Here is a 21,169-nt window from a genome sequence, read left to right on the forward strand (position 1 = left end):
CCTCACCCCCAACAAGTTTCTTCTCATATTCAAGTGGAACCTCCTGTGTTCCATTTTGCACCCATTGCCCCTTGTCCTGTCACTGGTTGTCACCGAGAAGAGCCTGGCTCCATCCTCCTGACACTGCCCCTTTCCATATTGATCCCCAGGAATGAGTCCCCCCTCAGTCTCCTCTTCTCCAGCTCCAGAGCCCCAGCTCCCTCAGCCTTTCCTCACACGGGAGATGCTCCACTCCCTTCAGCATCTTGGTGGCTGCGCTGGACTCTCTCCAGCAGTTCCCTGTCCTTCTGGAGCTGAGAGGCCACGACTGGACACAACATTCCCGGGGCTCCTCACAGCCGGTGCTGTTGGCTTGCAGGGTCCCGCCACGCCCATCCGTCCCAGGAAGGAGCTCAATGGCACGGGGCTGTTTGCGTTAAATGCCACATTTATTTCAGAACCAAACAAGCCTCATGTGCGCGCGGATGGCCGGGACTCGCGGCGCCAGCTCCCAGGCAGCGGGGCTGGACAGCCCGGGGGCGCCGCCATGAACCAGCTGGGGAAGGGCGGGCTCCCCAGCTGCAGGGCACAGCTCCCTGCCACTGCTCCCCGGTGACGTTTCCCTTCTGCTGGGGCTCATGGTCGTGCCTAACCCTCGGGGCTGTGTTCCTTGTCCCGGGGGCTGGAGTGGTGGAGGGGAGAGGTGGACAGGGGACTGACCAGGGGGTGAGTGGTGCTGGCGAAGAGTGGAGCTGGTGCGCCATCCAGGGCAGCTCGAGGGCCGGGGCCAGCCTGTGGAGATGCTGCAGGAGTCCAGCCGTGTCCCCCTCGGCCCTGCTGCCCCCAGCTGAGCCAGCTGCTCTGCAGGTTTGCTGGCCTCTGGCAGCGCTGGCTCTGGCTGGAGGACACCAGCGCCACGGCCGCCCCTCGCCCGCAGCACGGGGAGCACTGCCCAGCCGCGGCCGGTGAACCTGTGTCTGGTCCCTGGCAGATGCAGGTCCTGTGTCCCCCAGAAGCTGTCTCTGCTGCTGCCCTGGAAGAGCCTCCCCTCTCCCCTGGGGCACCCAGTGTTTCCACCTTTAGACCCTTACACTGAAATTTGAGATGGCACCAAGTAGACCCTGCTCAGGCCACTGCTCCACCCTGGCTGCTGCTCTGCCCCTCCACACCACCAGGTGGGCACCTCTCCTGCCATAAAGGGCACGAGTCAGCTTCCAGGTCTCTAAAATGGATCATGAGGGCAAAAATCTCCAGTTTGATGGGCAGCTTGTCCTAGGCGGCCAAGCTGCTGCCTGACTGGGACACGGGGCCAGGAGGAGCAGCCCCGCCGTGGCTTTGGGCTGGAGCAATGCGGTGAGATGCCCAAGGAGCTGTGGTGAGGCTGGCAGAACTGGCAAGGGCTCAGGAAGGATCCCAAAGCCCTTTCCGTGACCTGAACTCCAAGCTGAACGGTGTCTGACGTGCAGCGAGGGCGTCCCTGCAAGCCTCTGCCCACCAGCCACATCCCAACCCATCCATGCCCCCGCAACATGGGTGTAACAAGAAGACAGCACCACGTCCGACACACATGCGCACACACAGACACACACACACCACAGACAGCGCGGGGAGGTGCGGCAGAGCCAAGGTGCAGCCGTGCTGTGCGAGGGAAGGGCAGGTGCGAAGGTGTGACAGCGAAGCTGGGGGTGCCTGGGAGATGCGGAGGAGGATGCTCGCCCAGAGCTGTGCCAGAGGCTGCTGGACACTCGGGGAGCCCCGAACCAAAGCATCCCGCCCGTGGGTGAGAGAAGGAGAGGGAGAGCTGCTGCTGCAGGAGGATGGAAGCAGTGATGGTTGGAGAAGAATGTCTTCTTGGTGAAGCCACCTCCGCCGTGAGAAGCCTCCTGGATTAACGTGCTGATAGAGGCAGGGCGGGAAGGAGATGGGTGCTCACTTCTGCAGCAGGGGAAGAGGAGTGAGAAAATGGCAGCTGCAACAGGAGAAAACAGCCCCATCTCCGCCCCAATGCCCCCACGCCAGCCTCTCCCCTGCTGTCATGAACTGCTTTGAGCCTGTCATCCTGCTGGGAGGAGAAGGGACGTGACAGCCCTTTTTGGAAAGGGTGACAAGCATCCTGTGGATTGGGATGGTCATTCCTAATCCCATTTCCCAGAGAACTTTCGCATCTGGCTTTGGAAGTGGCCACCTGAACCTCCACACTCCCTGAGGGGATGGGACCCTTGGCGTCCTGCCCTAAGAGATGGGGAATGCCTTTGGACAAGGCCCCCTGGGGCTCCCAGGCCAGGACAGTGGAGGTGGCCCCGTGCTTTTTGTTGGGAAGGACAGCCCTGTACGAGGTGACAGGCAGAGCTGCCCCCAGAGTCCTTCTTTTCCCTCCAGCAAGACCAAGCTCCAAAGCAAGGTGACCCATCCACATTGATGTGGGTGCCCTGGCCAGCCAAGATGGAGGGCTCCCCCCTTCCAGAGGTAGACGGGGCAGGTAGGAATTGCCTCCTTTGGGAAGACATGGTGCGTTGTCCAGCCGCTGCTGAGGGGAGAAGTAGTTTAAGCCACAGGGAGGGTAAAGTAGAGGTTTGGGGAACAGTGGGGAGCGAGGGCGAGAGCACCGCTGCTGCCAGGCATGTGCCAGGGATGTGCCCGGGAAGGCATCTCCAGGACCCGGCCCACCACCAAGGCTCTCCCCTGCCCAGAGGAGGCTTTGTCCGGGGGCCAGAACCCAATTTATGGGATTTTTGTGATGTAAATAGAAATAAATACTTTATAAATATCATCTTAAGCTACCAACACCTGATCTTACCCTGCCGTCTCTTGCAGAAACATCAATAAACTAGGAAATCCCCATCCCTAAACTACCACTTTCCCTTCACACAGAGGCAATTCCTCCTGCTCTCCCACCTCTGAGCTTCACTGCACTCCCACCTCTGTAGATCAAAGACCAGCTTTTAGCCAAAACTGCCCTCCTTGCTCCCTCCCCTCCAACAGGGACCTTCCTGGAGCATTACAGATGGTGTGACATGAAGGTCACCCGAGGGATAGCAGGCGCATGAGTAATCCTGCACAGGCGGGTCCAGGCTTTTGCAGCTACAAACGGAAGTGAGTTTCCCCTGTGAAGGTGTGAATCGAGACAGATCCTTCCATGGAGCAGACAGCTGGGGCAGCAGATGGTGTGAGAGATCAGACATTAACATGGGAAGTCTTGAGACGGAATCAGCTATCTTGATCCTGTTGGCAGATGGATGAGGTGAAGGGTGTTTTTCAAGTTAGATTCTCATCTGGGCTGTTCTCCTTCTGGACAGCTTGGATCTGATTTGGAAAGCAAGAGACAAAAGGTGTCAGAGATAGGGACAATCAGAAGTGTGGTCCCCTGGGTTCAGTGTCCTGGCTTCGGGCTGGTGCTTGAATCCAACCAGAGCTGGAGGTACATGGGATTAATGTCTCTTTAGCCAGAGCACACAAATTTCTGTGCATTTACTCCTGTTCCCCTAATCCTGCTACTTGAGATGGTCTCAAGAATTTTGTGATGAGATGCTCTCAAGAACTGCTAGAGATGCTCTCAATAACAGTGAAGGGCCAGTGTCCCTGCCACCAGGTATCGATGTTGCTTTGAACTCAGCACAGAAATGCCTCTGTACCAGCCGGGATCTGGCCCTAGATCATAGAATCATAGAATAGTTTGGGTTGGAAGGGACCTTCAAAGGTAATTTAGTCCAACGCCCCTGCCATGAGCAGGGACATCTTCAACTAGACTGAAGTACTTGAGTGGGGGAAGGAGCTGAAATCAAGATTAATACAGTCCAAGTTTTGCCAGCAAAGAGCCCATCGAGGCACAGCTCTGCACAGGAGGTGCTCCCCATGCCTGGCCAAAGGGGCTGTAGCAGGGAGAGCCCTGGGAACAGGGCAGGGAGCCCATGGAGCCCACAGACCCCCCACCAACAGCCTCCCTGCACCCTCCTGCCCCAGTTGCCCCCGGTACCTTATGGACCCAGCCAGGAGGGGGTTGAAGGCGTAGAGCCAGTCGTGCATGTCCTTGTCACTGCTTGCCTGCAGCAGGATGCCCCGGTGCTCCGTGCACACCGCAAAAGTGTTGGGAGTCTGCTGGGGGAGAGCTGGGGCTGAGAGCCTCGCCCAAGGCAATGTGCAGAGTGGGGCTGGTTCCTGGCGCCCTACCTTGAGCATGGCCTGCTGGTCCTCACTGTACTCCACCTGGGCCTTGGAGAGATTGAGCACGGCCCTCTCGACCGCGTCCTTGTCCGAGTTGTAGATGTAGACGTATGGGCGCCGGACCACCACGAAGCGCTTCACCCACCCGTTGGTATGGGGCTCCAGGAAGTGCAAGTAGCCCTTTTTGGAAACTATGGGGCTGCAGAAGGGACCGAAGTCAGAGTGGGACATGATGCCCCCCAGCCCCAAGGCATTCCCTTGCTGGCTGCTCCTACCTGACCCGGATCTCCTGGATGTCAGGCACCAGCAAACGCTGGGGCTCCTTCTCCTCCTCAGGCCGGCGGGCTGGGGACTTCTTCTGCTCTCGTTCTGCTGCAGGCTCCAGGTCAGGACTCTCCACCCTGGAGGAGACCTGGGGGGGCCTGGGGATGGAGGAGAGGCTGGGGGTGTAGGAAGAGTGATGGCAAGGGAACACCCATCGATCAAGACAGTGTCCCAGTGGTACAACTGCCCTGCTCAGAGGACACTGGGGCATCACCTGAACCTCCCAACCACCTTCTTACCTGACCTCCATGGCATTGTAGCGTCCTTCCACCAGTGATGGGCAGGTTGAGGATGGGGTGAGAGTGGTGACCCCGAGAGCTGGCATGGAGGGGTCTCTCATCAGGGTCACAGACATTTCAGACAGCTGTAGAGAAGCGGAGGTGTGGACTCGAGTTTCTGCCCCAAGGTGGGCAAAGGCAAAGGACCAGAAGCCTGCTTATACAGGGAGAGGCAACACCTCCGGCCAGCAGTGTCTTCTCCTGGCACAGTCCTGAGAACCACCAGCTCCAGGAACACCAGGGAGAGCAGAGGGAGCAGGGACCGCGAAGCAAGAACCACTTGTGCCATGGTGCCCATCTGCCCCCACCCAGCCTGTTCCCCCTGGCCACACATCCTTCCCAGCCCCTGCCAGCCCGGGGGAGCCTGGGGCTGCAGCAGTACCTTGCTCTCGCTGGCGCTGATGCAGACGTGGCTGTGGCTGTACTCCCTGTTGAAGGTGTGCGTGAGCAGGCGCAAGCACTGTGGAGAGAGGAGGAAGATGGTGGGGCACGATGCACCTTCCTCCACCCTCCCGCTCCTCTTAGGCTTTCTCCTGCCACAGGCTCCTGCTGCCCCATGGAAGCCTCTTCCCAGCTTCATCCCCATGAGTTGGCTGGTACCTTCACGGACGCATACCTTCACGGCCAGCTCCTTCTGCCTCTCGCTGGGGGTCTCAGGGGGAGAGGTGCGGCCCTCAGGGGCTCCATCAGCAGAGAGTGGGGAAGAGACGCAGGAGGTGCTTCGGGACTCAGAGTCCTCACTGGAGCAGGGGGACAGGGTCTCCAGGCCCAGGCGCTGGGTCGTTTCCAGCTTCTCACGCAGCAGCAGGTAATGCCTTGTCTTCTCCACCTGAACACAGGCAGCCAGGCTCAGGGGTGGCCCCTTCATCCTGCCCACATCCTTTCGGGGACCACACTTCCCAGGCCTCATTACACTCCTTTGTGCATCAGCTTTGGGTCAGCTGTGCCCCGGTGAGCAGCGATGCAGCAGAGAGCACAGTCCCACTCCTGCCTCCTCCCACCAGCAGGAGGGCTAAGGCACCCACGGTGGGGAATCCCACCTGCACTGGCAGGGTGAGCGGCTGAGCTGCAAATTGCACTATCTCGGCCTGTTTCTAGCCCAGACTCTTACTTCTTGCAGGAGGCTGAGCTTCTCCAGCTCCCACTGATGGTCAAGGATGAGGCTGTCGCTGCGGGGCCGCCAGCCAGCCAGGTTCTCCTCTCCTCGCACGTAGGCTACGGAGGTGTCCAGCACACGCCGACGCCGTCTCTGCATGCCTGTGGGGACAGACGCACAGCTGGGGGGACAGACGCACAGCCCTGACCCCAATCACCACACCGTTCTTCCAGCAAACGCCCAGGCAGAGGCACGGCACGCACCTGGGCTGCCGGCGTCGGCCACCCGGCAGAGGCTGAGCTCATAGACTCCCGTCACACGGTTGCTGCAAGCAAAGGGAGATGAGGCATTACCAGCTCTGCCTCATCCCCAGGGCCTGGCTATTTCGCCCAGGCTGCTGGGATGCCTCCAGTGATGGCCTTCCTGCCCCAGAAAGGCAAGAGCATTCCAGTACCTCTCAGAAGCCCGCAGGCTGCCACTGCCAAAAAGATTGCGGATGGAGCGGGAGGCAGGAAGCTTGGCATCCCGGGAGTAGAAAACCATGCTGAAGTCTTTGGTGATGACGGCGGGCTGGGTGCAGTTCTCCATCTGCAGCAGAGCGGGGGGAAGAGCGTCATGGGGGCTGCAGTCTGGCAGCCCAGCAGGTCTCTCCTACCCCTGGTGCCCAGCGGTTTCCACTCCCGGGGTCCCGCAGGGCTCCCAGTCACCAGGTTGAATCCTGCACCCTGTTAGCATAGGTGCCGGCTAAACAGGTGCTCACGGTGGCTGCACCCCGACAGTGGGGGAAATGCCAGATTTGTTGGTGTTATAATGGCCCTGACTAAGGTCCTTGCCTCAATATAGGCAGAAAGGGTGATGTAGATTTTCTCCCGGTACGGGGTGACACGGTTGAGCAGCAACGAGTTGTGCATGGAGCTATCCCACGCCGCCTCAAACTGGTAGAAAGTCCTGCCAAAAAAAATAGCAGAGCCAGTAAAACAACCTCCATAGGACCCCAGGCGAGCGAGCAAGGAGATGCCATCGTCCCCCCCCAGCACTGCAGCACGCCTGCAGGGACACACAGACATGCACACGCAGGGGCACAGCTGGGGACAGCCACTCCAGAGGGCACAGGCTCAAGGCAAAGGGAGACAAGGCGCCCCAGGAGGGGAACGCGGCGCCCTTGAAACAGCCAACAGACTGGGGTTTTGGGGAGGAGGGACTGCGGGAGGAGTGGGGGCTCAGCTGGGGTGCAGGCAAGGCAGGGCGGGCTGGGAAGGCAAAGGAGGGTGCATGCCCCACCCCCATCCTTGGAGCGGGGGGCTGCCACCCCTAGCGCACCCGAGTCAGGTCCCCACCATCCAGCTCAGGGTACGCATCACCTCCTGGCCCCTGTCAGGAGCCACTGTCCCTGTTTGGGTGATGACAGCCAGAAGGGAAAGGAGGGAGGATGCTTGGCATGGGGGGTGCTGCCAGCCTGCCCCTGGGAAAGCAGCCCCCCTGCCAGACTGGTGCCCTTCCCCAGGGCTGCCCCCATCTGGCAGCAGCACCTGGGGACCAGGATTTATTTGGTGGCTGGGCCCTGTTGAGCTGTCTCCTCCCTGGCTCTTGTTCTGCCCTGATCGCCAGCCCCATCCGTCCCCATCCCCACCAGGCTGCCTCGCTCCCCTCAGCGTGTGTTTCACAGCTCCCAGCCTGCGAGCAGGAGCAGGGAACCCCCCACCCCACTCGCCTGGTGCCTGTGGGGTCCCACAGGGGACAGCGCAGCCACCCAGAACAAGAGCAGCAACTGCACTCTTCGAGTCAAGCAATCAAGTGTGGGGGAAGCAGGAGGCGGCTCCAGTTCAAGAGTGTAAAGGATCCTCGTCTCGCCCTCTGCCCCTCTCCTGGGCTCCCTCCTGGGCCAGCCTTGCAGTTATGGGACACCCACCCCCCAAAGCCACCCAGAGCTGCCGCAGCCCCAGCTATTGCCTGAGCATCCTCAGGAAGCTGTGGCTCAGAGACTGTCTTAACACAGATGCTTTGGCAGATCCCCGAAGCAGCATCCAGGCGCCTGAGTGGCTCTTCTAATGAGAGCCAGCGTGGCCAGAGGCAGCAGGGAGAGGGTCTTAGCTGTGATTGCCCCCACATTGGAAGAAGAGGGAGAGCGACGCTTTCAGAAGGTGTATAAAATACATTAAAAAATCCCACATAAGACAGAACCAAGGTGAAGGATCACTTTGCAGACACAGGTCACTTGAGAAGAGAATGCTCCCCAGGGAGAGGGAGGAGAAAAGGAGCCTCAGGGTAGGGGGGAAAGAGCAAAAAGCAAAGGGAGGAGCCAAAGGAGAAAGAGAGAAAAGCAGGAGGGGCCAGACCGAGCGGGTGCACGTGAAGTACCTAGTATCATTTCCAAACGAAATGCTATACGTTGAAGGCAACCCAAGGACAAACACACACACGTACACAGAAAAAATGAAAGGTCAGAAAGCATCTTCTGTATGGGGCTGTGCGGGAGCAGGGCCGTGAGGAAGGGGAGCCCCTCTTAGGGAGACTTGCCCCATACTGGCACTGCTGGCCAAAGGAGCTCCTGCCTAGCTGGACCCTGAATCTGAGCCCAGCTCAGCGAGGGCAGGCAGGGGTTTACCCACTTGGGTGAAAACCCTCGCCTCTCACCTTCCTCGTGGACCAGCAGCTGGGAAGTGAGCACACACATACTCCCCATCCCCTTAACTCTGCCCTTGCTGCCATCCCAGGGCAAGGAGCTCCAGACCAGCGCAGCCCCCCAGGGAGGTGCCCATCAGGGCGAAAAACAGCTGTCCCACCACCACCCACACAGTGGCCGATAATTTCTTGGTCTGTCTGCTGGCTCACAGGGAGAGTATCCATGTGCTGAGGGCCCACAGGCAATGCCAGCGTGAGCTCATGTGCTCCTGCAGTGGGGGGCTGGATCGTTGCTGGAGCCACCCCCCTGCACCCTTAGGGGAACCGGGTGCTGCTGGAGGGACAGCTCTGCCTTCAGGCATCTCTGAGCAGGGCCAGGTTCTAGCTACTGTAGGGATGGCACAAAGCTACAGAGCCCACCAGGTCTCAGGACACCTCATCCCCTGTCTCTCAGATACACGTGGGGCACAGCAGCAGGATGCCCCCTTCTCAGGGCCCTCAGCGACGCTTCCATCCAGAGGCTGGCAACAGCATCTGGGGCCGGCGGCTCTCGCCCACATGCTGCACATCAGGCTCACCCTGAGGTCCCCGCTGCACACCACCCATACCTGAACAGCCACTCCCCCAGTACACAGTCCTTGCCATGCCTGGGTGTGCGTACCCACCATCACGCCCACACACAGCTGCACACTGCCAGTTCACCACATCTGCGCCCACAGGACTACCGTGCACAGGGTGCCAGTGCACCACCCTGCAGCACTGCCATTGTCACAAGTGCCCGAGTGAGGGCTGGAGGGGTCCCTGAAGTCCCCACCATGGTCCACACCAGCCCTGCAGCTACTCCAAGCGGCACCGGGGGCTGAGCTGGGGCTGAGGTGGGAGACAATGGGGCACGGGGGGCGGCACGCTTGGCTCTGGATGCCGGAGAAATGGAAGAGCAGCAATGTCAAAAAGCGAGAAGAAAATTCAAATCAGGCGATGGGAACGCAGGCGTGCGAGGGGGAGCGGCAGCCAGCGAGAGCGCGGCCCAAACGAACAGCAAAAGGGGCCAAGTGAGCCAGAGGTGCCAGGGCAGGAGGGAGGAGGGATGGGGCGTGTGGAGGGATGGGGGACTGGATGTCTGAGTGCTGCCTCCGGTGGGAGTGAGTGCGCCGAGGTGAAGGGGGAGAAAGAAAGAAGAGAGAGAGGAAGAGGGGGTGGAAAAAAAAAAAACAATGGAAACAAATAATACCTAGGCATATCCGAATCAAGAAACTGCCTGCAAAAACACAAAACAGTTACATGGTTAGTGTGGGCTCGGATGGGCCGCAGCAGTGGAGGGAAGCGAAGGGGGACCCTGGGCGTGGTCCCTCATGCCTCCTCCCTGGGAGCTCGATGCAGAGATGGATGAGTGCCAGGGAGGGAGCCAAACCCCTGCCCTGGTCTCCTGAGTGGCTCTGGGGGACTGGGGAAGCTGGGGAGAGGAGCCAAGGCTGCACTGGGCAATGGAGGCTGCGTGGTGTAAGGCGGCAAAGCAGGGAGCACAAGCAGCCGGGGTGGAGGTGAGGCGGGCCATGGCTCTGCCCGCTGCCCTCCCTTGCAGGCTGCTGGGGCTAAAGCTTGCGCGACTGCATGCGGGATGGAAGCCGGGGGGGATTGTGGTGAGCGCCCCTCGGCACCCTGCAGCACGCCGGCCGCCCTGTCATCCTCCTGCCCAGCCCCGCACAGGCTTGATACAGGGCAGATATGGGGCAGATACAGTGTGCACACCTGCCTGTGTCCCCGATTCTGGGTTGGACCTGTGGCACAGACCCTCTGAGCGTGCAGCTGAGGTGCTCTCTCACAAAATGCGAGCCCCCGTCTCCCCATGCCCCAAGCATCCCACCCAGCCCAAGCAGTATCCCTTGCCCTGCAAGCTCCGTGCAGGGAAGACAGGAGCAGGAGCCACATCCTCCCTGCCAGGCTGTGCAAGAGATGCTGAAGATCCGATCTGGTTGCACCCAGGACCAACCCACCAGATCAGGAGCTGACACAAAATCATGCAGCCCCAGAAGCTCACAGGTGACACAGCCACCCAGCTCCCAGCAGTCCAGTGAAAGCCACTGCAGCTCTGCTGGGCCGAGCACTCAGGGCCTGAACATCCCTGCCTGGTCTTGCTCTGATGTCCCCATGGCTGTACCAAAGTCTCCTGGTCTGACACGTGCATGAACACCCAACCCCATGATTCGGCTCTGCTGCCCGGGTACTGCGTGCCTGTCACTTCACCATGCCCAGAAGCTGCCCTGAGAGCGCTGCAAGGTGGCACCTCCCATCCAGAACCCCATCATCCCCCCTCAAAAACACCTTGCCTTGGGACAGGCCTCTTTGGGGCAGCGGTGACCCCAAAGAAAAGAAGGGGAAAAGTGATCCGCAGTTCCTGCCAGGGTACTCCTACACCAGCAACCACTACATGTACAGTCCAGGACCGGTCCCGCTGCTCCCGGTGCTGCCAATGACTGTTCCCGCCTCATTGTGGCTTCCTGCACGCACCCATTCTGACCTGGGACCCCCACCAGCCCCCCAGGTTTTGCCAATAGCCCTGGCGCAGAGGAGAGCTCTGTACTCTGCACCACTGCTTCCCCGCATCGCCACAGGACCCAGCCAGGGATATCTCAGAGATAAAAAACCTTTGGTCCCGCTGCTGCTCCACCTGTGCCAAATCCGTGGTGGGAACACAGCCCTCTGGGACCAGCATCCCCAAAGTCACCCGGCAGCAATGGCAGATGGCTTTCCTGCATCATCTCCATGCAGACGGGGACCGACTCTCTGTGGTCACAGCTGCTACTGCAGAGCAAGACCCTCATGCAAATTCCCTGTAGTGCCAAAGCCTGGTGTGGAGCGGCCTCAAGGAGGAATGGGGCTGGCAGCCCTGAACCCCAAGACCCTCTGCAGCTCCAGAAAAGCCCCCCCAAGGCAGCAACAGGTCGGCAGGGGAGAGAGGGGCTCCCTATGTCCCCCTGCCAGCCCTCATCACAGCTGAGGAAGAACAAGAAAAGAAGCGGCACGCACCGGTCATCTTGGGAGGGGTGGATGTACCCAGAGGAGAGGATGTTCAGGGACAGGATGTTGGGGTCAATGAGAGACTCATCTGCTTCTGGGGTGTTCCGGATCCGACCTGCAAGCGCAGCACAGGGACACCACTCAGGCAACAGGCCTGTGAAGGTCCCCAAGAGGGAGAGGGGCAGCCCATCTGCCTGCATCCCCAGCAGCCCCTGTCACAGGCAGCAGCTGCCCGGCGCTCAGTCACTCCAGTTCCTAGACATGGTGGCTGGGACCGAGGAGTCCTGCCCACATGGCATGCCTGTGTCACCTTCTGGGCAGCCACTACTTTGCTATTGCAGCGTGGGAGGTGAGGCAAGGCATAAAGCCCCGCATGGGAACATGGGCAAGAAACAGGCTGAGAGGATGCTCAGGAGCTCGGCGGGCTGGGTGTCGCTTACAGCCCACCCAACCTGGCTCAGCTTACCTACAACCAGCTCCCGCACTTCCTTCCAGCGGATGAGGCTGCCTGTTTCATGCACCAAGGTGATGGTGATTCTCCTTTGGATCCCCTGAGACCCGTAAGGCCACAGAGAAGGGGTAGTGGTTAGCAGAGCTCCCAGCAGGAGCCAGAGCCAGGACGGCATCTCAAGGAGGGAGTACCTGGTGGAGGAGGAAGGTCCCATGGCACGGCATGCCTCCACGGTGGTCCACAACGGCAGGGATGTAGCTGGAAGAGAGGATTGTGGCATGACGCAGAGCCACAGCAGCCTGCCCACAGGTGCTGAGCAGCAGGCAAATCACCGTGCTGCCTCCCTCTCCTTCCCATGCCTCTTTCCAGCCAGACTTACTCGCCATTTGCCTCCAGCTCACAGATCTCGAAGAAGACCATCAGGTCATACTTGCACTGGCATGGGCCAGCGCTGGGCCGAGTCATGGTGCTCAGCTTTGTCGCAGGCACTGTGATGGATCAAAAAGACAGCTTAAAGGGTGAGCTTGCCACTGACACTTGGAGTGAGGCACGTGACAGCTGGCAGGGTAAGGACAGAGCAGGCAGCGACTGCAGGGAGACACTCAGAGGTGGCAGCAAGGCAGGAGAGAGCGACAGAGGGGGACACCCCCATCCTGGTGGACTTCACTGACCACTGGCACAGCAAATCAAGGTGCTCAGCCAAACCCCAACAACTCGAGTCTTGGCAGCCAGAGCACAATGGGGACCCTGCGGGATGGCGGGGCTGGGTGCCCAGCTGAGCTGTCCAGGGTGGGCAGCGTCCTCCCTGTCGCTCTGCAGAAGGTGAGAACAGGGGCTTTGTATCTGTCAGGTGCTGTGGGAATGGGTGCCAAGGGCTTTCGGGCACTCCGGCCTGCAGTACGTTTTCTGGTGCCTCTGGGGAAGGGGACACTGCACCCAGCACAGGGACCACAGGTGGGCAGAGGAGCAGGAGGCCAGATCTCCTACCTGGTTTGGAGAGCGGCATCACACGGGGGAAGTGGCGCCGGGATGGCCTCAGCGGGCTGCAGGGAGAACTGCCTTGGTTAAAACACTCACAGGGACCACTGAACTCAGCCAACTCCACCTATGTCTTGGTGCCACCCTTTCCTGCCACCTGCACCCCCCGTTCTCTGGGTCCCCAGGAAGCTGAGGGTGGCCCCTCTGTGACACCCAGGAGCTGGGGGTGGCCCAGGGTGCACCCACCTCAGGACGTCCTTGCAGAGGGGTGGAAAGGGGTGCTGCTGGTAGTGCCCAAAGACTTCAAATACAATCGGCTGGCTCTTGATGTATTCAATGAAGGACTTGGTCACCTCCACGGCAATCTGGAAGAGAAAGAGCCGGCAGTGGCACAGTTTAGCTGGGAAAGGGATGCAGCCAGCAACAGCACTGGGGAAGTGAGATGGTACAAGCCTGTCCAGTCCCCTGCATCCCTCACCCATCCCCTTCCCTGTGGGTACTCTCCCCATCTTGAAATCCTAGCCTTTTTGGGTGGAGAGCTGCAGCTTTTGGTATTTTTCCCACATATCCATCTTGTCTAAGGTTGGCTTAGCTGGGTGGCTGTGATGGGCTGGGAGAAGATCCAGCCAATGGCTCTGTGGGCTCTGTGGCAGCCGCAGAGGTGTGGGCAGGGGAGGGATACATACATTTTGGACATGATAGAAGCCCAGCGGTGGTCCCCGTCCTGTGTTTTTCAAAGGCTCTGTCGAAAAGGCCTCATCATGGCGATGGATGAAGCTGCAGAGGGAATGAAGGTGGCTCAGGAGCTGCAGGCTGGGGGTGTGCAGGAGCAGGGAGGGGAGAGAGGGCAGGGACCAGGAGAAGAGCCCGCTCCCCAGTTGCACCCTGGGCTGGCTCAGCACCCCCCAAAACCAACGGCAGCCTCTCCCTGTGTTTCATCAGTGACTGAACAAGGCACCATACAAGCATGTGGGCTCATTCCACAGCCTTGGTTTTGCCTCCCCATCCACGAAGGGCTCAAAGGTGGTGGGGCTGGGCTCCCCCATATTCACTGCCAGCTCTGAGGCAACGGGTGGAGCAGTGGGAGACATGCAGCCAGGAGGCACCACGAGCTCACTTGAACTGGCAGAAGATGTCTGCATATTCCGCAGAGATGCTGGAGGCTTGCAGGACTGTCACGCGGAATGTGAAGATGCTGCCCAGCTTCAGGTGGTCCAGAGCTGTCTCCAGTGGCCCATCTGGCGCAGGTTTCTCCGGGCTGTCCAGGAGAAGGTCCTCTGGGGTCACTGCAAGGACAGGAGGGTCCTCAGTCCCTCGGTGTCTGCTGGCAGTGCTGCACCGGGGCAGCGGGCCTCTCATGCTTAAGCAGGCACAGAAGACTAAGTACAGTAGTGGGGGGGCACTCCCCAACAGCTTGTCACTATTCCCTCACCTGCACAGGTGTTGTTGTTGACTTCGTCAGCAGAGGGACCCACGTCGCTGACCTGGCCCTGGCCTTCAACGATGCGCAGCTCTTCCTGGGAGGTTCCCGAGCGAGACATCCCCACAGCTGGGCACGACTCTGACTGGAACTGCACCACGAGTGGGGCTCAGGGATGCTGGCGGTTCCCGAGGTGGTACTGCTTGTGCCACCAGCACTGTCCTGAGCACTAGAGCACCTCCAGCTCTCCCCTCCTACCCCCTGCCAGCCCCCCCAGGACCCAGCAAAGAACAGGGCGCACCAGTGGGTGCTTGAGGGCTGGAAGTTGCCAGGTGGGCTGGGAGAATGGTCCCTTCAGCATGATGTCTGCACCTCTGGGAGTCCAGTGGTCCCCATGGGGGAGCATCACCATGACAGGCAGGGGTCTGTGGTCCCTGGGCACCCACCAAGCAACAGCCACCATCATACCTTCTCAAAGTGCTGGTCATCAAAGGATATCTTGGCTGTCCCCGACTGCCGCACACCGGAGCCGTAGTCGGGGGCTTCCTCATCCGCTGGAGGAGGGATGGGAGTGAGCCCGCATGGGTGGTGCAGGGGATGCGAGGGGCACGTTTCAAGGGGGTCCCCGTCCTACCTGAGATTGCCTGGACAGCCACACGCAGGAAGCCCTTCACCTCGCCCTTCTCGCTGACGATGGCCACACGGTGGACCAGGGGCACGGGGTAGAGGAGGTTGCTCAGATAGACAAAGGCCCTGCCGGAGAATGGTGGGGGAGACACAACAGAGGGGAGAGCGGTCACTGCTCCCACCCGCGGGTCTCCAGGCGCGGGTGGCATGGCCGGCGGCGGCCGCGGTCCCAGGTCACCGGTCATGGCGCTACCGCGGCGCTGCAAAGCAAAACTAAAGAGAAGGCAGCCAGGGCCAGCCGAGAGGGGTGGGGAGCAGGCAGCGGGCGGGCAGCGTGCTGCAGGCAGCACCGTGAAGCAGATGGGGCTCGCGTACCTCTCCAGCTGTCACCTCCGTGGCGGGCGGGGAGGGGAAGGGGGCTGTGCTGGTGCCATCGTGAAGCTGGGAGGGAAGAGGACCTTCTCTGCGGTGGAGAGCCAGAGGACTGGGGCAGGAGTGCTGCGACATGACTTGGGGGCGGCTGTGGAGTCACGATGGGGCAGACAGGGCAAGGCGGGGGGGTAAGGGAGGGTGACAAGGGAGGTAGAGGCCAGTGGGAGCGAAGGAAGGGAGAGGAGGAGGTCCTGGCTGAAGGTCAGAAGCCTCCAGAGATGAACCTGCCGGGGGAGTCCTGGCCCTGGCTATGTCTGTGGTGTTGCAGGACCACTGGTGGCCTGCGCTCGGCTGGGAGGGAGGCTGCACGGCATAGCTGGTGGCATCAGAGGTCTGTGTACCTCCGCCCCATCCCTTTGCAAAGGTGGATTCAGCGGCCCAGGCCACCCACCAGAGTGTCACAGGGGTGGAACGGCACACTGCTCCTGTGGGCGAGGAAGGAGCTGCCCGCTCCCCGTGCGGCAGCTCTGAGCCTCCCTGCCATCCTCCTTGCGTCCAGGTCACCAACGCTACCACGGGAAGTTGCTGTGCCGGGGTTCGACGCGATGGCCGCACCACATCCCTGCGGCACCTCCCAGCAGGCTGTAGCTCCCTGCTTCACAAGCTGTTTGCCTCCGCTTGCCAGCTTCCTCAACCTTGCTGCCTACCAGCTCGCTGTTCAACATTCCTCCTGGCACTCTGGTGGTGGTGGCGTGCTGTGCCCCCAGTGGTGACGAGTCACCCCCACAGCCTTTGGCGCTGAGCTCCCTGCTGAGCAGTACAAACTGCCCTTGCCTGTGGGGCAGCACTGATCCCAGCAAAAGTGGGTGCAGGGTGCCTGGCACCCCTCCCTGGGGCACCCACTGGCATCTTGACGCACAGCATCTTCGGGTGTCATGGGGCAGAATGGTGTGGGGGCCAGCCAGGACACTTCTGCTCCAGGGGACTCCCGTGAGGGTTGCATCTCCAGGCAGCTGGCAGTGCTGCTTGCAACATCCCAGCCTCGCAGGCATCTTTGCGGACATCCAAGAGCACCTGAAAGTGCCCAGGCGGCTCTTGCAGGAGGCTCCAGCCCCACATTTGCAGCTTGAGCCCCGAAGTCCAGAGGTTTCCCTTGCTCTTGTGACTCCCATTTACCTCCAACTGCTTTTTTGTATCCAAAACATCTCCAAAGACTCCAGTTGAGGAAGCAAAGGCGATGCCTCATCACCCTCTCCAGCTGGGCCTGTCTCACCCCATCTCTTCTTGAAGGCCGCTAGGGACAAGTGGCTGGACTGTGCCAGGGCTTCCCGCAGGACCACATGCACAGGGCACAGCCCCATGACCACAGGGGGGTCTCGAAAGCATGGGGGTCTGGGCACACCTGCCTGCCTGAAGTCACAGGGAGCCAGTGCTGAAGCCAAGGGAGTGGAGAGGGCAGGAAAGAGGGGAAGGGGGTGAGGGGAGAAGGGGAGGAGGGGAACACGTGTGTCACTAGAGGAAGGAGGGCAGGGACACTAACCACAAGATTGGTGAGGTGCAAAGATGGCATGCTCAGACCAAAGAAAAGCCTTTCCAAAGGAACACAGAAGTGAAATAACCCCAATTTTAGCTAAAGCTTTGGAGAGATAGAGCCAGCAGCTTAAAAAAAAAAATCAAAAAGAAAAAAAAAAAGAAAGGAAAAAAATCAAAGACAAAGATCCAATCATAAACAAATCCAAGCACACTTCACAAGAAATGTGGCCGGCAGAGCTGCTGCGCGAGGAGCCAAACCCAGGGCAGACTCAAAAGAAGTCGAAAGGTGCCGAGCTCCGGGGAATGTGTCCCCGGCATGGAGCGGGGCTGCTGCCACAGGGCCTAGCTTGGGTTTTTGACGTGCCTCCAAGAGTTTTGGAGTTTTTTTGATGTTTAGTGGTTTTTGTTTGTTTGCTTTTTTAAATAAGGAAAAAAGGAAAAAAGAAAAAAAAGGGGAAGAACCCAGCTCTTTCGGTCTGAGGCTGCAGGACTCTCACTCCACCTCCGCCCTCTCTGCCTGCACTGGTCCCTTCTTCCCCACTTCTCTGCCTGCACCCTGCCTAGCAGGGATAAGCCTGGCTTAACATGCCAAGGAAGAGGAGCTCCAGCTTCCCCAGTCAGGGCACGCTCCGTGGGGGCAGAGGCTCCTGGATGAGCTCCAGGCACATGTTCCCTTGGGAAAACCCCAGAGCAGAGCTGGCAGTACCACATCCCATTTGAGGAATGGGTAGATTGCAACCAGCTTTGGTGTGGCTGGTGGGATTCTCCAGGCCAAGACTGGTGGAGCGCAGGGGCATCTCCTGGCCAACAGATAGGAGAAACCAAAGTTCTTGTGTTTGGCTGGAGCCAAGGAGGTGGTGGAGCCTCCCTGAACATCTCCTGTGCCAAGCCAGCAGGGGTGGCCCCAAGCCAAGCACTGGGCACAGGCGGTCACAGAGCCCTCCTCCCCCTCCTGCACCCAGCTCTCGACTTGCTCCCCTCAGCTTCATCCCCCTGACTGCCTGCGGACATCCAAGCCTCCGCCTTCGGGGGGGGGCTTACGCTGACTGATGCAGCCAGGATGGCCAAGCCAGTGCCAGAGGCACATGTGGCTTCAAAGTGCCAGCAGCACCTTGCGGTCACCCTGAGCTCAGTGGGAGGTGGCCCTCCCGGGACAGAAATGCTCAGGACCGAGACCTCTGGGCAGCTCCCCTGGCTCCTTTGGTGCTGGAGACATGGCAGAGCTCCCTTTCTCGGGGGCTGCCCTAAAGAAGGACCTACGCAAAGAGCCTCCGGCGGAGCTGCCCCCGTCCACCTTCCCCTGCTGTCCCCTACTGCCGCTGTGCTGGTCACAGCCCTACCTCGCTGGCCACCTGCCACCCCGGCGGGCGCCCCAGGCTTGGTGGCAGTCCCAGCCAGCCAGCCACTCCCTGTGCCTCCGGGACACCCCGGGGAGGTGGGAGTCGTGTCCGAAAGCAGTTCCCTCATGCGAAAGAGCTAGTTCCTTCCCGGCATGCTCTCCTAAAACCTCACCAACCTTCCTACTAAACTGAACAGGGGGGAGCGGTCGTAAAACGGATCCCGGCCATCACACAGCGGGCACTCCGGAAAGATGTCTTCCTCCAGGTCCTCCGCCTCCTCCTCCTCCTGCCCCTGGTGCTGCTCGTCAGCAGGCTCGGTGATGTCGGAGTCGGGGTTCGAGAAGGTAGGGGAGGGGGTGAGATCAGCCATGCGCTCGCTCATGCATGTGTTGAAAAGAGGAGAGCTGTTGCAGCCAGAGATATCTGAACTAAGGTTAGTACGACAAGATAGAAGACAGGTTAACACCAGCTGTTCCAAACAGAGAGAGCAAGAATAGGAATTTCGCTTTTTTTGGGGTTTTTTTTGGTTTTTTTTTTCAATCAGTTGGGTTTTGAGGTGGGATTTTTTTTTGCTCAAACCAAGGGATGCCAGGAAATAAAGATCTGCCCGTCCAGTGTGTCCCTAGAGGAAGCCACCAATGGCTGTCGGCTACAAAGGGCGGAGAAAAGAGCAGCCCAAGGAACTGGTGCGAACAGTGTGGATTTGCCTCACTGGCTTTGCAGGCAACGTGGGGACAAAGCGGGTGGCATGAGACTCCCCACCAACCCCGCTGCTGAAGGGAACCTCTCCGCGTGCCATGGCACGGGTGGGATGCCTCCACAGCACGTGTGGTTGGTTGGGCCATGCAGCTCAGCCCCCCGCTGAGGCAGACCCCTTCTCTGGGGTGGCCCGTCCTTGTTGCCGGCACCACGTCCTTCCAACCAGCATGTGGGAAACGCACGGAGACACGTGGCACGTACCATACAGACGGATGCTCGGACACCAACGCGTGCACATGGACGCGTGCCCACCGCAGCGGAAGTGGCAACGGCACAGGCTCTCGGCCCGCCGGACGGCCGCAGCCCCTGCCTCCCACCAGTGGCAAGCCCAGAGCCTGCCCCGCACAGCACCGTGTTACAGCAGGCAGAGAGAGCATTGCCAGTGGCACACGGGCCCCTCGGGGTCCTGGCAGCCAACACGGAGAGCCATCGCAGGCACAACAGGCCCTGACTGGCACCGGGGGTGCCACAGCATCCTCCCACAGTGCAGCCCCAGGAGCCAAACGCCCTGTGCGTGGCGGAGCCGGCAGCTCCTCCTCCTGCGGGGCTGCTTGTGGGTCCCAGCCGTGCCTGGAAGGAGCCAAAGCGCTCACCTGCCGACCAGCCTGAACCAGGGGAAGCGGTCGTAGAAAGGATCTCCGCCAGTCACCACATTGTCGCAGTCCTCAATGACACTAGAAGGCACTTCTGCTGCACGGTCATACATTTCACGCATCAGGTCCAGGCGTTGCCTGCAGGTAGTGGGGGCCATGGTGAGAAATCAGGCTGAGGCCAGCTGAGCCCTTCCCAGCGTGGGCATCATTCACCCACCTCAGCTTCTCCAGGGTCCAGTAATGTGTCGCCCCATTCTTCTGGTCCTGCACTTCTACAGCCACAATGGTCCGGGGAAACGGCCGCTTCTCCCGGTCCTTGGCAGCATCGGGAGGCAGCAGGTCGGGAGGGAGAGGTGAGTACAGTGTGTCCGTCAGGAGCACGAACTGGAACTGAACCTGAGGAGGGGCAGAGGGGGACGGTGAGCCACCCAGGGGACAGTGGGCTCCGTGCGGTGCCTTCAGCGACCCCGTCCTTGGCACATCCTGGCTGCCCAAGCTTGTGGCCTCTGCCGTGGGTGCTGCAGCAAGTGAGAGGGGAGCTCCAGGCACTCACCTTCTTCTTTAGCTCCACGCTGATGGCATTGGCTTCCTTGAGGAAGATGGCGTTGCCCCAGAGCAGGTCACGGAGGGAGGTGAACTGGTACCACTTCCACTTCCTAAAGGCCCAGAGGGCCAGCTCAAACTCCCGCTCTGTCCACTGCACTGTGGGGACATGGAGAGACAGTTACCCCACTGCTGGGATGGAGGACATTGGCACAGAGGTGCCCAGAGGACCCATCGTCCACTCTTCTGCAGACAGCATCAAAACCCTGTGGTGGCACCCAGCCCTCACCTTCATCCTCAGGTTCTTCCTCTTCCTCATTTGCCTCAGGGTAATACCTAGAGTCCATCTGCTTCTGCAAAGCCTCCAATTTGCTCTCGTAGTCCTGGGGGAAGCAGGGAGAGGGATGATGCAACCCACAAGGTGTGACCTTCCTCCATGTCGCCACACAGCACTTCTCCCCCACTGCAGGAACCCGGCCCCCTCCCTCCTCTGGTTCTCTGTTTACAGGGACAACCTCAGGAACAACAGGTTTGTCCTTGCTTTTAGGACACACAGAGGCACCCCATGCAAACATCTGTCAGGACTCAGTCATGCCTGGGCAGCCTGAGAAGGAGCCAGGTCCTGGCCACCTACCAGCCTTTGCTGCTCAAGAAGGTAATTCGCCTCTTCCCGCTCCCTCCGATACTGATCCTCCAGCTCCTGGAGCCTGGGAGGAACAGGGAAGGAGAGGATGACCAACCTGGAGGTGGATACCCAACCCTCCATCGCCCCAGCCCCTGTGCCCTCACCGCTGCTCCATCTCCTGCTTCATGTCGATGCCCTGCTTCTCCAGCAGCTCTCTTTGGGCGAAAGCCCAGTCCACGGGCTCAGCGGGGGTCTCGGCACACGGGGTTCGCTCCCGCTCCTGCCGAGCCTGCTCAGGGTGGTTGAAGCGGAAGACGTGGCTCTTCCCCATGATTATGCGGTTTCCTATAGGGAAGAAAAGAGTGCGGGTTTAATGTGGGACAACCTGCAGGGCCCTTGTGGGATGGAGGAAGGCAGGTTAGAGCAGCGCTGGTGCGCTGGCTCCAGGGA

General features: G+C 60.2%; 1 protein-coding gene and 1 pseudogene across 12 annotated transcripts in view; both read right to left on the reverse strand.

Moving 5' to 3' along the window:
* Nucleotides 1-409: 409 nt before the first annotated feature.
* Nucleotides 410-2,395, reverse strand: LOC136105035 (uncharacterized; annotated as a pseudogene).
* The window catches only part of KIF1A (kinesin family member 1A), a 40,566-nt gene continuing 19,806 nt past the window's right edge, over nt 410-21,169 (reverse strand). For 2 of the 12 annotated variants that reach the window (XM_065844514.2, XM_071812319.1), the window contains exons 20-49: nt 20,884-21,064; nt 20,729-20,801; nt 20,384-20,477; nt 20,105-20,253; nt 19,769-19,947; nt 19,552-19,689; nt 18,376-18,627; nt 14,962-15,080; nt 14,796-14,881; nt 14,340-14,478; nt 14,025-14,193; nt 13,594-13,684; nt 13,154-13,272; nt 12,917-12,972; nt 12,309-12,417; nt 12,121-12,187; nt 11,945-12,029; nt 11,488-11,593; nt 9,692-9,718; nt 6,672-6,786; nt 6,293-6,426; nt 6,102-6,163; nt 5,854-5,999; nt 5,359-5,571; nt 5,125-5,202; nt 4,704-4,828; nt 4,416-4,562; nt 4,147-4,339; nt 3,953-4,071; nt 410-3,282 (exon numbers count right to left, since the gene is read on the reverse strand). In XM_065844514.2, coding sequence (XP_065700586.1) covers nt 3,240-3,282; nt 3,953-4,071; nt 4,147-4,339; nt 4,416-4,562; nt 4,704-4,828; nt 5,125-5,202; nt 5,359-5,571; nt 5,854-5,999; nt 6,102-6,163; nt 6,293-6,426; nt 6,672-6,786; nt 9,692-9,718; nt 11,488-11,593; nt 11,945-12,029; nt 12,121-12,187; nt 12,309-12,417; nt 12,917-12,972; nt 13,154-13,272; nt 13,594-13,684; nt 14,025-14,193; nt 14,340-14,478; nt 14,796-14,881; nt 14,962-15,080; nt 18,376-18,627; nt 19,552-19,689; nt 19,769-19,947; nt 20,105-20,253; nt 20,384-20,477; nt 20,729-20,801; nt 20,884-21,064 — 3,614 coding nt within the window. In that variant the 3' untranslated portion in view covers nt 410-3,239. Of the gene's footprint in view, nt 3,283-3,952; nt 4,072-4,146; nt 4,340-4,415; nt 4,581-4,703; nt 4,829-5,124; nt 5,203-5,358; nt 5,572-5,853; nt 6,000-6,101; nt 6,164-6,292; nt 6,427-6,671; nt 6,787-9,691; nt 9,719-11,487; nt 11,594-11,944; nt 12,030-12,120; nt 12,188-12,308; nt 12,418-12,916; nt 12,973-13,153; nt 13,273-13,593; nt 13,685-14,024; nt 14,194-14,339; nt 14,479-14,795; nt 14,882-14,961; nt 15,081-18,375; nt 18,628-19,551; nt 19,690-19,768; nt 19,948-20,104; nt 20,254-20,383; nt 20,478-20,728; nt 20,802-20,883; nt 21,065-21,169 lie in introns of all 12 variants that reach the window. The other 10 variants (XM_065844518.2, XM_071812322.1, XM_065844517.2 and 7 more) reach the window with 7 other exon arrangements.

The sequence above is a fragment of the Patagioenas fasciata genome, chromosome 9 (genome assembly GCF_037038585.1).
Source record: "Patagioenas fasciata isolate bPatFas1 chromosome 9, bPatFas1.hap1, whole genome shotgun sequence".
Lineage (NCBI taxonomy): Eukaryota > Metazoa > Chordata > Aves > Columbiformes > Columbidae > Patagioenas > Patagioenas fasciata.